General features: G+C 38.6%; 1 protein-coding gene across 1 annotated transcript in view; it reads left to right on the top strand.

The window, feature by feature from the left end:
- SLC15A5 (solute carrier family 15, member 5) overlaps positions 1–16,126 on the top strand; it is a gene marked incomplete at its 3' end in the record, with an annotated part of 20,555 nt that extends 4,429 nt beyond the window's left edge. Inside the window, exons 3-6 of the mRNA XM_010075554.1 lie at positions 4,069–4,238; positions 8,110–8,330; positions 11,549–11,735; positions 15,938–16,126. Coding sequence (XP_010073856.1) covers positions 4,069–4,238; positions 8,110–8,330; positions 11,549–11,735; positions 15,938–16,126 — 767 coding nt within the window. The remainder of the gene's footprint in view (positions 1–4,068; positions 4,239–8,109; positions 8,331–11,548; positions 11,736–15,937) is intronic.
- Between the last annotated feature and the right edge of the window lie 2,634 nt (positions 16,127–18,760).

Raw genomic sequence — 18,760 nt, 5'->3', positions numbered from 1 at the left:
TTTAGTGAAAAGAAGAGTAAATAACAGGAGATGGGGGGGGGGGGAGGAGAGAAGGCAGACAACAGGGGACCAGTAGTATTTCTGTCCTTCCTTCTCTTCTAAATAATTTTTCTTTCTATATACTGCAGATCTGTTTCTGCTGCTATCCTGAACACACTTTACTTTGACTTTTTAAAATGTTTTTCTACCCCTTTGTTTTGGTTTTTGTTTTTAGTTCCATTCCCCCCCACACACACACACCCCTTGTCTTTGCAGAGAATTCCATAGCAATTCTGAAAAAAATTTCCACCTCTTGCAAAGCTGCAGTACAGAAAAATATATGGCTTGGATACTGGCCCTTGTATGGAATATCTGGGTCTGAGTTTGGATAAATCAAAACTTAAATTGTCAAAGCTAGGCATGCTTAAAAAATAAAGCAAATATTTCCAGTGACAGGAAATCTACTGAGTCTTCAAAATTAAACAAAAAAATGACAAAATGTCAATATCTTTTCATATGTTTTACTTGACCTCAGATCGTTTCATTCAGCAGGTTCATCTCAATCGTTACATTAAGTAAAAACTTTTTGAATACTGTATAAACATAAGCATTACCTTTAAATAACAAGTCACCTGGATGTTACGTCTTTAAAGTTATCACAATTAATTTCTGTAAAATTTTATAAGATTATTAGGTTTTTATGGGCGTCTCACAATAGTATTTAGGTTTGTATCTGGACTGCATACCTGAAATGAACCTCCCAAGCTGGCATTTTGCTCTCATTGTGAGGAGACCTTAGGGTGCAGAAGCTCCAGGAAGGAGCTGTTCCCTGCAAAGTTGGACATGATATTCTGTTCGATGTATTTAACTAATTCAGCTGTGCCCTACTGGGATGTCTGAGACACTTTACGTACTGCAAGTTCAAATATTGCAATATTGATAGCTGAGGTATGTGAGAGGTAGCAAGATGTGTTTCTGTTTGTGTAGGTTCTGATCTGCTGCTGTCAGTATGATATGAGCAAATCCCAAAATTCTGACATGTGCATTGAAGTTAGTTTATCTTTCTTGTTTGGTCCATAGGGATTGCTAAAACATCTTGGGTTTGTTGTTTTTTTTTTTTTCCTTTTCATTTCAGTGAGAGGAGAGGAGCTTTACATTTCAGTGTTACGGTACTTTGCTATACAGTGGTGAAATACAAAGGCACTCCTCTGTACTCAAGGGTTTTCTTTGGAGGTTCCTACTTCCAGTGAAACCATCTTAGAGTCATGAAGAATGTCAGGACTTCAGGTAGCTCAGGCACACTTCTTTAGAAAGTTTGGAAAACAGCCACTGAAACTTCTAACTTAAAAATTGTCAGTTAAGGTCTGTTTCAAAACTTCTACACAAGTTCTAGCTGACCCAGTTGTGTAACTGTTTTTTGTTTTTTTTAAAGCTTTAGTTGAACAGTGGGTTAACATGTGTATGTACAAAATCCCTCCAACTATACCATCATCACAGAGTAACATAATTCCAAAGTGTCTAGAGACTGCTTTCACTGGAGTGGAAAAGTCCGTGATTCTGATGAGTATCTTCTCCTGAAAATGTAAACTCCTTAGAGAAAACAATAGTTGGCTTGGAACTTCATACATGTCTTGGTGTGACTTCAAAGCAACGTGTGAAGCAGGAGAGCTCACTGCTGTGCATGTTCTTGCTGGTTCCAGGAGAGCTGCTGCTGCATGTCTCTCAGCAGCACTGGATTTGCCCTGGTGGAGTATGTCACTTTTCTTCTGCCACTTGCCCTGGATCTTGTGAGGCAAGCTGCATCAGCATGTTCCTATGCCCGCTGCTGCACAGCCCTGTGTTCTTCTCCCATTCCTTAGCAGGGTGAGAGGGTGTTGTCCTTGTAATTGAACAGACCTGAGTAGCATTACCAAGGTCCGTATTTGTGACATGATAAAGTTTTTGCTTTCTTGGCACTAGCTAGATGTGATGTAACAGGCAATGTCAGAACAAGTGGAAGGAGTACAGCAGGCACTTCGATACTCTAACTTGCAGTAAATGATGGTTTGTCTTGGCAATTATGGCAAGCCACCTAGAAATCATTTTAAATGAATGAAGTGGGATTGAGGAAATCTCTTGGGTGTCAAGGGAGACTTGCAATCCCCTTCAGGATTTTTGGCTCAAAACATTTTGCTGTGATTGCTGATACAGGGGGCTGCAGTGGTAGGCTGATACTTTACTTCTGCCCTACCCACTCACATGCAGTTGAGGAGGGATCAAGCTGGAAAGCTTGGGAGTTGGATTGTTGAGGTGCAATTGATCTGTTTAACTGATGTTAAGATTTTTCTTATTGTTGAGAAGGTAATTCTAGATGAATTAGGAGACATAAATACTCAAGTCCAAATAGCACACATGAGGCAGAGGTGGCACCAGACAAAGCAAGCTTTACTTCCTCAAGCAATATGTATCAAGCTGTATGATTATGTGTCAGTGTATATTTCGCCTTTAAATAAAACCATTCTGCTCAGATTCCAGCAAAGGTGAAGGAATCGTAGAATGGTTTGGGTTGGAAGGGACCTTAAAGATCATTGAGTTCCAACCCCCCTGCCATGGGCAGGGACACCCTCCACTAGACCAGGTTGCTCAAAGCCTCATCCAGCCTGGCCTTGGACACCTCCAGGGATCTCCTCTTGTAGTTGCTTACAAAATGCAATCTGTGATATCTTGTGGTAGTACTACTCCATCATTGATCCCTATTCCTTGTTTAAAATACAGTTGTCTTTAAAGCAAACTTGTAACTTTAAACTTTAGTCAAAGTTAAAATTCTTAACTTAAAATGTCAAAGGCTAAGTCTGCAAGCCAGAGTCAAATCTGAAGCAAAAATTGCTGACTGACTAACTCTGACTCATCAAATTAAGTATCATACTGATCCCTGACAGTATTTTTGGAATCTGTGACTCCAACAAAACTGTGACTCCCTGAATCTGGTCTCTCTGGTCTGAGATGTTGAACATTCATCGAGTCTGCTCTGTAGCCTCAAACCTATGTTTTGTGTGAGAGTATGGCAGAGTAAAAATTGGTCAGTCATGTTTTGAGAAGAGGGCTATGCAACAGAAGAATAAGCAGTACATTTTGTTTCACTTCACTTATGTTTCACTTTAATAAATAGCTCTACAGTTAATTCACTTCTCAAAAAAAGATGAAATTTAGAAGAACTCGTGATTTAAATTGTTATGTAGGAGTCAGAATCCAAGGAAAAAAGTGTGGTGACAATATACTCCTTACTGTGCAGATATAACCTAATTTGCTAGGGTAAAAAAAAAAAAAAATAGTTATCCTTTTGCATCCTTTTGCATTGGTTTGGGCATTTTTTGGGGGGCTGGGGGGGGGGGGGGGGGGATGATTTTTACTATCCTTATAATTCCTTAAAACATACTTATTGTGCTATTGTCAGGGGTTCCAAACAGCAGTAGGCCTATCACTACCGGTGTGCCATCTGCTTCCAAGAGTATGCAATTTTCACTTGAATATCTCCTGTGCATAGGAGGGGCTCAGTACTTACCTGGGAAGCACTTCTACCGCCAAAGGCAGTCTAGGATAAAATTATGTTGGGGAACCTCCTATCAAGATATTTCCAGAAACCAACAAAAATGCAGGCTGAGCCTTGCAAATAATGGAAAAGTCATCTGTTCTGATAAATCAGATTCTAATATTTCTTAAACAAGGGGTGGTGGCATGAAGACATTTCTCTCTTAAGCTTGAAGCATGTGATTTTTATGGTATTGTGTACACAAAGCTTATCTTATCAGATATGAAATGTGTAAATGGTAAATGCTGATGTGTTTAATTAGTTTGATCCACAAGAATATTTCCAGTACTAGGTTGATAATTTGTTAAGCTCTATTGCCTTAGTACACTTACTTTAATCATATAGCCCTTGGAGCTGAGATATCCAAGGGAAACTTGATGTTAGTTGCTGTGACAATGTGTGCCTGGTATTGATGCTGTCCATGCTTACTATACTTACCGTGCCTTTAATGTCTTAAGCTTCTGTAAAGGCCTTACATTTGTTCAGCCTCTCTAATCTTCTCTCTTTTCTGTGTGTACTAGGTTTTATTGGCTGGTTAACTTAAATTCAGCAGTTATCTTTGTCAGCATTTCATATATCCAGCAATCTGTGGCCAGGAACCTTGGTTTTCTTATCCCATTGGTGTCTGTGCTTATGGCTATGATCACAATTCACATGGTGCGGGGTGAAATGATTTACAAACCCAAAACAGGTAAGAGGCAACTTTATCTTAGGAAATATCTTTAGATTTTCACAGAAGAGATCACCTTGCATATCTAAACAAGTATTTCCACAACACTGCTCTGTTTAGTTGGAGGTACTTGGGTTTTAGCTCTGCAAGTTCTGCGTGTAAGAGGCAACATCCATCCTACGTTAATATAGATCTGAAGATTCTGAAAAAGTGGAAAGCAGTCTCTGGTAAACTTATGTAGATTTTCTGTCAGTCAAGGTATGTGTCAAAGCATTTGCCTGTGCAGGAAGAAGTATAATATGCATGCTGCTGGTGCACTTTTTCGGTCATGTTTAGTTCAACCTATGCTCAATGCATTTTGGTCAATTGAAGCAGAGTTTTCACCTATACTAAGGCACCAAGCACACTTGTGTTTTCTCCCTCAAGTGTGCTTCGTTGCTTTGCCTGAACTTGCACCTGGGCAGACAAGCAGCATGGTTAGTCAGATAGACAGGAATATGCACTAGTAGCAAAGTAGTTTTATAATGCCTTTATCTTGCAGAACATCTGATGCTTACTGTTATTATAATGTGCTTGCTTATACAACATTGTGCTTTTACACATTTGAAAAAAACTAGAAATACTGAATAGCTCTAGTTCTTGTGCAGACTGTACAGATATTTTAAAACAGAAGTAGTTCCTACACTTCTGTGGCCCCACCAGTTAGTACCTAAGCTGTACAAAATCCTTTGATACCCTTCTCCATTGGCCAAGCAGAAATATAAGTGGAGCCTAGGTGACTTGAATAAGGCTGTAAATGCCCAAACCTTGCTGTTCCTTTTCCAATAGAACATGGAAATGGAAAGGAAGTTGTTGTTTCAGTATTTTTGTTTTAAATATAATCTAAGCAAAAACATTGGTAGTGAGGGAATTAATGCATAAATCAAGTGCCTGGGAGTCTCCTAGTGAAGAAATCACTAGAGAGGTTTATTCAAAACAGAGACAAAGAAATGCATCCCCTCCACAGTGCCCCCAAAACCTCATGATAATGTGCAGCTGAGGTTTGCAAAGGCTTGTTTCAAATGAGCTAGCTTCTTATGGAGAGAATGGTGGCTGGCTGGGTCACTGGGGCTCACCATAACTTTTTTACAACCTGATAAGGTGAAAAGATTCTTAGAATCCACCTCTGAGCTGGACTGTTTCATTTGGCGTATATCTGTAGTTTATCATCCAACTAGTTTAATGCTACCAAGTGGAATAATATAAATTTGTAGATTATGTCTGTCTTGGCCATCAACAAAAGTAGCAGAGTTTTTTTGGTATCAAATGTTTTTACCTCAGTGTTGTTTCATTTATCATATATTTTCCAAGTCTTTGCAGAAAGTCAATATCTACATTAATGTCTGCAAAGCTTTTTATCTCCTTAGTCAAAATAAAAGATAATTTATCTTGTACCTTCCAGTGAGATGATGAAATTGGAAATTCTTCAGAACTGTAATTCAAATCTATAGGTGACCTTAAATGATTTTTATATGTGCTGCCTTTTTTTATTTTAATGTAACTCTTCAAATATGGATCATGCATTCAATTATGTTTAGCTGTCAAACATGGACTTAATTTGCATTTCTTCCTACTGCTATAATTTTGAGGACTGGCAGGTGACCAGAGATGAAAAAAAAGTGTGTATCTAGGGTGCAATGTGGGCTTTTTATTGTAATTAAGTATCATAGATATTCATAATTAGATCAATGTCAAAGTAGCAGAACATTAAAGTATAGAGAAGGAAAATCACTTTTGGAAAGTTGCAATTTAATATCCATACAGATTTTTTTTTTAGAAATACAAGTATAGAGCATATGATGTTGATCTACACAATGTGCACTGATATAAATATGTATGCTTTTAAACATGTCTCTTACTAGCTGATCAGATTTGTAATTGAAAAATTCACCACCATGGAGTTCTGTCGGGTTTACTTCTTTTATTTTGAAGAAGGGATGAGATACTTAATTCTAACTACATCATTGGCAAAATCCTCTTTATATTGATTATGTCTATGTATCATTCAAGTTGCTTTTTGAACTACAACTTCAAGCAGCTTTATCTTCTTGGTTTACTAGATTTTATAATCTGCTTGAATGCCATGCCGAGAAACTCAGCTTAATAACGTACTTGTCTGTTTTGCCTCATAAAAAATGTTTCCTAGGCAGTTGACTGAAATTACATTAAAGAGGGCCTCAGCAGATCCATTAGGAAAGGCAGGGAAATGTTAGGATTTGTTGTCTATTTTAGTCTTTTTTTCAGTGAGAGTAAGAAGAGTATGCCCAACATCTTCCATTCCAAATGAAAAGAGATGGCCATGACCATCTTCGAGACTAGGTTAGATAACCAGGACACAGCCATGTTGTTGCTTTGTTGAGCTGTCTGCTGGTCTTGTCATGGGGTACTCTGTGCGTCTTCTGGTTTCAACATTGACTGGGCTCAAACTCTTGTAGAGCAGTAACACTGCATTATTGCTTTTCATTCCTTCTTTGTGAATGTCCAACCTCTTGTGTAAGGCAAAGCAAAAGATTATAACTTCTGACCTAAAATGTGTAATTACTAGCTCTGCCAATGAGTTGAGGTGATACTGACTTTTCTGTGACATTTTTTTTACTTCTGAAAATAACTCTGTTTTGACAAGAGCCTGAAGTCTCACTTATTCTCTGGTTAGCTTCTTAGTCAAGTCACTCTGGAAGTCTCCAGATTTTTTTTTTTCTTCAGTCTTCAGATTTGGTCTTGAAATAGTCTAGATCCTAAACTTAAACATAACTTAAAATGAGTGGTAAGAATAATTGCCTAGTACAGTGATACAGAACAATAAAAAATGGACCAACTCTGTGTTTGCAAGCATTTATATGCTATTTCAGATTTTATTTAATAGTGCCAGCAGTCTACAGGCTAATGCTAAACAGCCAGAGTTTTAATTATTAGGTTATCTAACAAAATGCTTGCTCTTAGTACTCTAGAGCAAGTGCTTCCAACAGGTGTCAATGGATATTTCTAGAAAATAATTTCCATACCAGAGATAGTAGGGAGACATTTTCCTTCTGCAGTCTTAGTTCACCTTAGTATTTGCAAAGCATTAGTATTTGGAAAGCATATAGATTCACAAGTTATTGTAGTGCTTCAGCACTCAGAAAAGCAGAGAAGTGCTGTAACCCCTATTTGAATGGATAACAACAAAGGTAAATGAATCTGCATTACCAAGCCTGAAGCCAACAGTTTTGTCCTTGTTTTACTTCCATTTCCTCTGAGTCTGAGAAACCAGTTAGCAATTACTGAACTGTGCCAAATACTAGATTGGAAACTTTTCCTCTGCCACAGCATGCTACTTGGAAGTCCTAAGATAATATTTCTGGCTTTGAAATGCATCCATGAAAATTATCTTATCTCATCAGCCCCCTTTTAAGCTCACTTTTCCTTCTCACTTCACTACTACCCTTCCCTTGCTGCTGGACTTCAGTAGATATGCAATATTTCATTACTGTCTTGAATTGAAACTAACCTCATTCAATCAACAGAAAACAGAAGCAAAGGGAAGTAATACTTTACCTGCTCAACCACAGCAACAAATTGTTGTGGTGTGTTAAACAACCAGTAGCAAAAGGCACTTCTATCTGTGGATGTTGGGCTGGATTGCAACAATTAAGCTGTGAACCAACTGGCTTCCAAAGAATAATGTTCTGGAACAAATACAGACTGTTATTGCCTTCCTCAACACCCCCCCCCCCCACCCCCCCCCCCCCCCCCCCAAAAAAAATAACCCAAAGATGAATGTATCGGGTTATATTTTCCCTCCCAAAGTGTTTTGTCTTATTTCAGTATCAAATAAAAGAACATAACAATGTCTAATGTCTCTGATTGTTTGCAGAGAGTTCCCTGCTGACAACTTTTGGAGTGATTGCTAGTGCACTGAAAACGTGCTGCATGCGATACCGCTACTTTAGCGGAAGTGTGACAAACTGGCTAGATCACGCTAAGGAAAACTATGGTGGTCAGTACAGTGAGACTCAGGTGGAAAGTACAAAGGCGCTCACCAGGCTCTTCCCGTTGTATGCTTTCCAAATTCTATACAGAACATGTATTATGCAGGTGGGTACACAGCTTTTAAACAAAAATCTTAATATACTGTGATGTGTGTTTACTACTTGTAGTTTTATACCCCTGGCTGGCAGACAAACACCACAACCACTCACTCACCTCCCCCTCTTCCCCCTCCCCGGAACAGGGGAGAATTAAAGATGGAATGGGAAAAGAGACTTATGGGTTGAGAAAAGAACAATTTAATAACTACAGTAATATTGGAAATAATGATGATGATAATAATAGAAATATATACAAATGAGTGATACACAGTGATACTGCTCACTGCCTGATGACCAAGGCTCAGCCCGTTCCTGGCTAACAGTCCCAGAGCAGGGAGAGTCCCGAAACCGCACTCCTGGAACAGAGATAAGAGCCCAAGTGTCTGAAACTGAGAGCTGACCAAGGGAGTGAAACAACTCTGGGAGAGGGACCACCCATAGCCAGATGACCTGCAGCAAGAGGGCTGACCTGGAGCAAGACACCACCCAGAGAGAGCTGACCTGGAAGGAGAGACAACTTTCAAATAGATCCTCACCTATATCCTGCCGTGACATGCATGATATAGAAGAGACTATTGGCCAATTTGGGTCTCAATCCTAAACCTGAGGTCAAATCCCAGGCTAATAACTGGGGCTGTGCTCCCTCACAGCTTCTCCCACACCTGCAGACACTGGCACAGCAGAGAAGATGAAAAGTCCTTGACTGTCCTGGCAGCAACTGTAAACATCAGTATGTTATCAGCCTTCTTCTCAAAGCATAGCCTCACACTAGCTACTCTGAAGCAAGTTAATTGTCTCAGCTGAAACCAGGCCACTACTATGTCTCTATGCATACTTTTTTTTAACTGTTGCTTTACCAGCAGAGTGACCTTGTGGAGTAGTTTTAATTACTTGAGAGGATACAGGAAGCTATATTCTCATCTCATCAAATAAGTAAAATTGACTTGGTCAAGACTCCTTAAGGAGCTTGTGTGACTGCTTGCTACTCATTTCTCTGAACTTCACTGGATGAAACATCTAGTGCTAGAGTCCTGTGCTCCTCATACTGCCATGTTGCAGTTATCAGAGACTCATGCTCAGCATTCTTTTGAAAAAAAAAAGTAATTTTCCAATTTCTTAAATGTTTATTCACTTTTTGGGAAAGGTAGAAGATCTTTATTTGCTCTTTTGGTTGTATATTTCTCTTACTGTTTTGATGGGATTATGTGCCTGGTGTACCTACGCTGGAAATGGATGGTTTTCATTTATGGAAAGAAGCAGTCCTTTCACAGCCTCACTATCAGACTATGTGGTTCTTCCCACTTTTGAGTGTGTGTATGTTATGTAAATCTGAATGTGTCAAGATACTTAAGCTGATGTATTCCTTCAGATTCATTTTGGTCTGGATGACCCTGGCTAAGCAGGAGTTTGAGGTAGCTTACCCTTTGGCAACCAGAATAACAAATTTAAAAATTAATTTCCAAGCCAGTTTATACTTCTTGATGTTAAAATGCTGCTTAAGGAAATTCTTACAAATATGTAGCATATACGGCTTTATTGACACTCCCTCTTACCGTCATCCTACATTCCCATTCATCTTCCTTGTTCTTTCTCCTCTTCACTTCTCTCCCTCCCCAAAGCACAAAAAAAATTATGAGCAAACAAAAAAACCCCCCTCAAACCCTAACAAATAAATATACACATATGGCCAAGGCTATGGATTAATGATGAGAAGGAAATGAACCACATATAATTGAGGGTTGTAATAATCAGGTATATGTCTAGAAAAGTTAAGTATTTGCATTGCTGAAAGATTGCTTTTATTCCTTTGGCAGGATTTCCAACAAGTTTAAGGCTCTTTCTGAGACTAGGCGATAGATCAGTATCTTTTTTGTAAAGATTAATAGTATTTTCTCCATATTATTAAGTATAACAGCTTTCAGTGCCTGTGATTCATGTTGATGATATTTTAATTCCTATTAAGAAGACAATTCTTAGTTGCAATGGGCAGTGGAAAAAATGAACCAATTAAATTTGTCTCAATTCTGATCTTTTATAGTTCTGTTACCATTTATTCACTCTTTTACAATTTACATTTTCATTTGGAGGCGGAATGTAGGTGAAAAATATTTTTATTAAGAGCTAGCATTTAGAGCAATTCTTTAGCACTGAACAGACTCCCAGTGAGTAGGGTTGACCATAACCGTTGATGAGAAACCCTACATGAGCTCAGTTACTAACTATGCATTAATTTTCAGACAGCTATAAAGCCATAATATTCTACCTGGTTTTGGCATTACCAGTCATGTTGAAGAGCCATGCAGAATGCTGCAGGAATCCAGAACTTTCTAAAATCAGAAAGAGATTAAAGAAACCAGTTCTACATCCACCTCTGTCATGACTGTACTCTGTGAATTGCTCAAGGAGTTTCTTCTCTCTTTTTCCCATCAGTCTGTAAAATAGAGAGTATTATAGCTCCCTGCTGCACATGAAATTGCAACACTTAGTTAATCAAGCTTCCTCAAAAAAACAAATGGAAAAATCTGTTGGTGGAAGCCATTGTGATTTTTTTTTTTTTTTAAATTAGCTCCACAGATCTTCTGTAGAGCCTCACACAAGCAGGAGGAATCATTTGCTTGTGAGGTGAGAGGCAGTCTTACAAATCTACTTAATTTGGTACCCTGGTGACTGCCATTGGTGGATTCCTCATCTGGTTATTTGTTTTCTTCTGTTTTCAGTTCCCAGAGCTAAAAGTAAGTCCTTTATATAGCTGCTATGGCAGTCATTTAATGTTAAGCTAGTTTTAAGACTGCGGCCAAATCTTCATTCCCTGTGGCTTTTAAAGCCATGTGCTGGAAAGCGTGTCTTAAAAATTACTCTCACATTGAGCACACAATCAGAAGTTCAAAATAACTCTGCATCTTGTTATTCTAAAATTCTGTTCAGTATTTTGGCTGATAGCTCTAACTAGGGATGATCAGATAATCTCATGGACTGCTGCTTAGATTTGTTAAATTCAGGAGTAAGTTGGATAGGGGGAAAGTGTTACGTTCTCGCAGAGAACAAGAATGTCATTACCTGAAAGGCTTTCATCATGAATGGTGGTTCCTTTGGCCAGCAGGCATTTGGTTTGCTGTGAGTTCTTCAGATGCAAAAGAGTTGGAGAAGTTTCCAAATATAGTATAAATCTTCTCTATGAAAGGTACCTGGTATACTAATGTAGTGCGGTTTTATTCTTCAATACAGATTCCTTCAGGATATTATCTCCAAACCATGAATTCCAACTTGCACTTCAGTGGATATGTCTTGCCAGTTGCTGCAATGAATGTGATAAGCATCGTGCCACTACTGATTCTTGTTCCTATTTTGGAATGCATTAACTCATGTCTCTTTAGTTCCAAGGACAGTAGACATTTTCCAACAATTTACATTGGTATGTATAAAATAAATGTATTTATACAGTATAATGTGTATTCTGTTTTTGAAAGAATAACTTCAGTAGCTGATGGATGATCCCATGCAATTATTTCTGTCTCTAAATGTTAAGATGGACTTGCTTTGGGTTGACGGTCAGAGGTTAACATGTTTCAAAGGAATTGTTGAAAAGACAGTCCAGAAAAACATACTAGGTATAAAGAAAAAATGCATTGCTTCTGTATAGGACAGAGACTGAGACTCTTCTGACAAATAAAAAAATTTAGAGACACTCACAAATAGCTAGGTGTCATCCTAAGGAATTGGTGAGAGAAATGGTACTAACCATTTAGCCCTGAGACTTACTCTGATTTGGTTGTCTTCTAGATGTTTGTTTATTCATTAACTTTTGGAAAGTTAATTTACTTTGGAAGTCTTTTTTTGGGGATGGGGGAATCTGTCGATTAGTTGCTCTCTGATACTGGAGAAATGTTTGTTGCTCAAAGTCATGAGTTTGGATTTAAATAACTAGGTGACGAACAAAGTCTTTGTTTGTCTGATGTATTTATGCTGTAACTGCATCAACATTAGGACTGAAGTTCGTAAGAGAAATTGTATTCTCACTAGTACAGTTCATTACAGATTCTGCAGTTGCATCACAAGTGGAATGAAAGTATCTAGTCTAATTCTGTGTCTGCAATAGGTGTTTTTTTTAGAACTGGTAAGCAAAAGAAAAATGCAGGCAACTGCATAAAGCAAATGGATGTGTATCGCTGGGCTGCTGTTCCCATTGAGCAGGCTGAACATTTCACAGGGGGAAGGTTACTTGGAGAGGTACAGCTTTCCTCTCTAGTACTAGAATTTTCATTTGAATATCTAGTGTGGGATAACTGTCCAGATGTTTAGGAATTTTATTTATAAAAGTCCTAAACTGGAACATACCTTATTTTACACTCACTTAAAGTACAGCAAAGAGGGATCTTCAGAGGTCAAGTATTATCTCTTTCTCATAGAAGAAGTACAAAGAAGTCTTCTCTGTTTTGGGTCCCAACGCTTTCAACAGTAAGTGTTGTAAGCACAGGCTTGCAGATTGGCACTCCTTTCTGAGAAATTCATAGCCCAGAAGTGATGATGGCTTTAGGAGAGGCTGGGCCTCCTTCCATTGTCACTAACTTTTTTTTTTTTTTTTAATTACCACCTACCCCCAAACATCTTATGTTCTAGGATCTGGAGGGATCCTCTGCAGCTCTCTCTGATATCAGCTACATATAGTACCACAAGAAAAGCAGCTTCTATTCTCTATTAATTTAAAACTGTTCCTACATTTTTTTTCATCTTCCAGCCTGCATTACAAACCTCAGACAAAAATATTTATAAACGACTATTTTCTCAGTGTGCTCCTATTAATTCAGTGCCCCATGGCAAGCAGCACAGTGAGTACTGACACACACAGAGGTATTAATCTGACTAAATTAGCCTAATTAAGAGTGTTATTAAGTTTTATACAAACCAGATGCATATAACACAGCAGGTTGCAATTACCCTAGTTTTTAAAATAACATCTGCATTAAAACACAAAAAGCACATTCAGATAATAATTTTCCTTAAAACCACGGAAATTTCAAGTTAGTATTAATGTTCTATCCTGTTATGTTGAACAGCAGTAGAATATACGCAGTGGTTTATTCTTAATAGCTTCATTTATTAAAATAGCCTCCTGTTAAGGGTGATAAATTACCTGAGGCATAAAAATACCTGTGAGTACAGGCAATGGCTTTAGGTACCCAAGTATACAACTGCACCTGCAAATATGGTAGACCTCTAAGTGCCAATATTTTTGCCAACATTTAATTAGGTTCACAACTATTTTCAGGAAGAAAATTGGAATTATAAATAGGCCGTTGGTGTTAAGCCAGCCTATAACTATATTTTAATTCAAGTCTTGTAAGAGGAAGAAATTTAAATAGTTTTGTGGAAATTTTCAGTATGTTAAGAAGAACAGTTTTCAAGGACGAACCATATAGACAATGTTGAACTGAAATATCTGATTGCTCTATAATAAGGAACTACATGAAAACTGTAATCTGTGTTACTTTCTCATAGTTGTTGGTTTATTTGTAAATTAGGTACGATCTAAAAAACATTAAAATCTTAACATGAATGTAAATTGTGTCCCAAATATATTGAGTACACGCACTTTATGAAAATACAAATATTCATTAAACTTAGAGTTTTTCAAGTTTCATTCTTGTTTCTTTGTAGGGGCTTTTTGTTTTGTTCTTTAAAATATTTTGTGCTCCTTGATTTAGTCAATAGTATAGAAGATTCCACAGAGAACTGAAGGTGTGTGTCTGCTCCATAGTTGTCCACCAGCTACAGGCAAGAGGCTCTAGCTGAAGTACCCAAGCCACAGAAGTTCTTACTCTAGTATTCTTTAATGCCTGATTATATTGAAATGTCTTGTTAGTCTTGGATTTATTCCATCTGAGAGGGATATGGAGAATAGCTCTCTGTACAGTATACAAAAGCAAGCCCCCAGTCCAATGTCTGAGGTGATTTAGGAGTTGATGATGACCATTTCTCCCTAAAGGATGCTATAGTTTTTAGAAGTATTAATTCCAGGAAAGCTTTTCGACCTGTTTTACTCAGGATATGAGATCAGGAATCTCAGAGATCCAATACAGCCTTAGTCTATAGGTAATATATACAGCTTTGTCCTAGAGTCAGCCCAAAGTGTTCCTTAACCAGCCTGTTCTCCTATAAAACCAAAGCTTCAGATGGTCATTCCAAATCGCTTGTTTTAGAGGGACTGAAGGGAGAAGAGGTCTCCAAGCCTGTCCATTTTTCCCTCTGCCACATAATGTTATGAAATAAATATTACACCTGTTGGGCATTCAGAGGTTACTTTTTTTGAAATATTTTGGCTTTTAGTAAGGAAAATGCTTAAAATATAGCACTGTGTAGTAATATTGAACTGCTTGAGGTTTTTTTAGTACTTTCACTGGAACTCTTGCTTTGGTAGATTACAAGAAGTTCCTTGAGGGCTTTATACCTGGCCTTGATAAGATGCATTGGCTAGAAAATGCTGTTAAATTGCTTCCCGTCATCAATTTTCAAGCAATAATTCATTGATGCTTTCTTTGTGTTTTACTTTTCTGAGAGGCTACAACCATTTAATGTTTTCAACATCAAGAAATAGAAAATACATTTAAATAGTATCCTCTGTGCAATGTGTGGTGAAGTGTGTGGCATTTAAAATACATCTGAGTTTATTCAAAGCTTTTATCTTGCATTATGAGGCTAAACATATATGGGGCTTTTTTCCTGCCCTGTGCACTTGTGCAGTGCTTGTACTTGTGCCTTACCACCGAGGCAGGCAGTAAGACTCTGTGTGTTGCATGTACAGTAATATATTGAAATGTATTGTGGATCCAGTGTATTATGGATCATGCTGTGACACTTCTTCAGGACAGCTAAGGAAGGCTGGAGTCCAATGGCTTATGTGTAAACACTTAGCTGGAGATTATGTCTTCTGGTAATGCAGCTCATATCAGCCTTAAAAATGTTAAACAGTCCAGCAAATGCACTATCTGACAAACTTTCAAAAGTAGTTCAAGGGAACTCTAGAGGGAAAGGGGGAAAATATAGGAGTGCTTGATCTCCTGAGCAGTCATTTGCAGCACTGATCTTTTTCTCTTCTATCTACTGTGGCCTGCAGCCTTAGAAATCCAGTACTTCAACTGCCTGCACTGCTTCTTTTTGTATAGAAAAAAAATGGGTAAAGCATGTGCTGTATGTGAATATTTCAGAATCTGATTGCTGCTTGAATAGGAGACTTTCCGCTGCTTGGTAGTCTTGTTCCTACCCAGTCTCCTGTGGTATCTGGAAAGGCTGATGCCTTTTCTTTCTCTCCTCCTTTCATACCTCTCTCAATCTTCAGAAAAAAAAAAGTTCTTTGTGACTTTGCTCTTCAGAAAAGTTTTTCCTCTCTCATTTATTCTACATCCCTAAATTTTCTGTGCTGAACTGGTGTCCCTTTGCCGTATATTTAGAATTAGGCTTGTGTTGTAGCAAATACTCTATTCATGTTTACGTGTCCAGAGAGGATGTACTGGGGATGGGGGGGAGTTTCTTTTGTGTCTCCTAGGGCTTTGCTTCATTTTAAATACATGATAATCCTGTAACTACAGCCTTGGTGAATATTCTGTGTTCTTTACCCAGTTGTAGGTCAGTTATCTGCTGCACTTTCTGTGATGGTTGCTGGCTTCTCTGAAATACACCGAAAGCATTTCCCTCGGGTGGAGCAGACACTTTCTGAGGAGGTTCTTCTGGTTTCCTCCATGCCATGCTTTCACTTAGCTCCTCAGTACATCCTCCTTGGAGTGGCTGAAGCCTTGGTTACTCCCTCCTGTAAGTAAAATCTAATAGGCTAAAGCAAGAGTGTCCTGATTTGCAGAGAATGATATCAGCTTCCTAAAAATAATTACTGTCATCTGATATTTTATCCCTGGCTCTCTTCCATGGGCTTAATGAGCAGATCTGTCCTTTGCCTGCTTCAGAGTAACATAATTTGTCTTGATGGCTGTAACTCAGAGCGAGCAATGACATTGCTCCAGATTAACTGGAAGGTAACACAGCCTGGTCAGGTCCCTGGGGTGCGTAATCCACTGTTCGGCAGGGAGATGGTCAGCGCGGTGGGACTCTGGGCTTGGATGTGTGACTGGTCTTGAAGCTGAACGTGCGTTGGGCGGGGGCTGGACTGAATGACCTCCTGAGGTCCCTTCTGACCTGAACTCTTCTGTAATGATTTTCTTGAGACAGAACAAATATGCACATGACAGCTGAGCTGTGGTTACAGTCTATGAGCACTTTTTAGGCCACAGTCAAAGCAAGGTGAAACAATTTAGCTTAACCCTTTTCACTTGTGGACCCAGCTAACAGAATAATGACGTGTTTTGCACTGACACAGAGTATCTGTAGGTGGGTAACATAATTCAACTGACAGGCTAACCTGGAGAATATCGTAGACAGATGGAAGACTTTTGTGCTCCGATCTGGAGTTGTGAGAACATGCCTGCACAAAGCATCATGCCTTAGATGGTGGCACGGAGCCAGAGATAAACACTCCTATTTTGCAGGGCACCAGCAGAGCTTAGCTCATGCCTGCCATCCATAAATTATGTAGACGTGCTCTTGATTGTGAGTCTGAACCTTCTCTCCCTTCCATAATTTACCTTTCCATGTCTATACTGACATTCCTGAGGCTCATTTTCTTCTGAGGAGCATGCAGAGTGCTTACCAACGTTTTACCTTGCAGAGCTTAGAAAAATGTTAGTATTGCAAAAATAATCTAATCAACATTCCCTTAAAGAGACACAGGTAAAGTCATTGACTAGCTGATCTCTGCAGGCATTTAATTCTACAGGTTGAGTGTCTATTGTTCCAGTACAACCCCACAAATATTCAGATTTTTATTTAAGAGCAGGAAATAACTTCAGTGTCTCAGCTTCATTTTTACACTCTAAGACTACCGAGAGCTGTGGGTCATGGTCTGTCACTAAAAAGGTAATTTTCCCTAGTTTTAAATACTTGGCACTTTCATAATGCTTCTTCATCCAGTAGCTCTCAAGTACTTAACTGAGACAGGTTTCTAAGCAGGTAATGTGGTTTCTAGGTTACAGGGTAAGTGTAAGTGAAAACTGTGACCTTCTCTGTTTAGCTTAAGGGAAAAAAAAAGGTTAGGAGGTGGCTTGCTTACAGTCTTCTACAGGCATATGAGAAGAATATTGGTGGTAGAATAAGGCTTTTTAATGTAGCTTGCTGGGAGACAAACTGAAGTCCAATGACTGGAAGATGACATTAGCCTTTAGAAAAGAAATAAAACTCCGTCTTGGGGGAAGGGTGTGTTCTTTTTTTATTTTCTCCATCTTTTTAAACGATTGTGATTAGAATTTCTTAGAATAAAAGTTATCTTCCACGTTTTAAATAAAGATTAAGCATCCTGATAAGAGCTGCAGCTAGAGGTGTGATTCAAGGACCCAAGTAAATGGGACTAAGTCTGAATTTGAGGCTTGCATGTAGAAAACTAAAGGTAGGTACATACAATGGTAGGTTACTGCTGTAGTTGATGGGGATGCAGGACTCCATTCACTTGCTCACACATAGGATGTCTGTCACTGTTTGTTATGAGTATCTAGGCTATGCATGCTGGGCAAGCAGGCTCTTTATGGTACCTGTATGGCATCCAGCTGCTGCTGGAGAAGAGGATGGTTTTCCCAGAGATCTTGCACCTTATTGGAGAGCCCCATGCAGATGGCCAGGGTACACTACAGCATTTTGGGCAGCACTGGGCATCTGTGTTCAGGCTACTGAACTGAGCTCTAGGCTTTCACTATATTTAAACTGAATTGCTGTTCAGGAACCATTCAGTGGATCTCCATGGATGGTAGTGACAGCCTAGGCACTTAAATAATTGTTTCACCTTTCCTGACATTTTACAGCCTTTGTTATGCAGAAGGTCAAATCCAATTATCATAATAATTTACTTGACCTGAAAGTACATGATCCAAGTTGAAGACAGGAATGTTCACACTTGTAATCAGAGGGAAAAAAGGACATATCTCATTTCTGAAGTGCTTGGCTAGAGGAGATAGATTTGGCATATTGAACTCTTTATCTGCATTTGAGCCTTGATACTTACAATTGTGTTTATACAATATATTTAATTATCTTGTTGATAGGAGTTTTATATAATCATCTGCTTCAGGTAGCATGAGCATCTCTTGGAATAATATCAGCATTTAATGTTTCCCTAGCACTGAGGTAGTCTTTTTTAAAAAAAAAACGAAAAAAAACCAAACAAACAAAATAAAACAATGATAAAATAATTGCTCTCCTCTGCAGTGTTAGAATGTAAGATCTCACAGGCCTCTGACAGCTTGAATTTGTAACCCTAGCTTGGTTTAAACTAGGAAATTACTCTTTTAAAGCCTGATGATTTAAAAGGAGGGAAAAAACCCAAAAACTGCCACACAATTTCCACCC

The sequence above is a fragment of the Pterocles gutturalis genome, unplaced genomic scaffold, assembly GCF_000699245.1.
Source record: "Pterocles gutturalis isolate BGI_N339 unplaced genomic scaffold, ASM69924v1 scaffold30117, whole genome shotgun sequence".
In the NCBI taxonomy this organism is placed as follows: domain Eukaryota; kingdom Metazoa; phylum Chordata; class Aves; order Pterocliformes; family Pteroclidae; genus Pterocles; species Pterocles gutturalis.
Note: the sequence above shows the minus strand (reverse complement) of the source record. Positions and strands in the feature narration are given on the sequence as shown.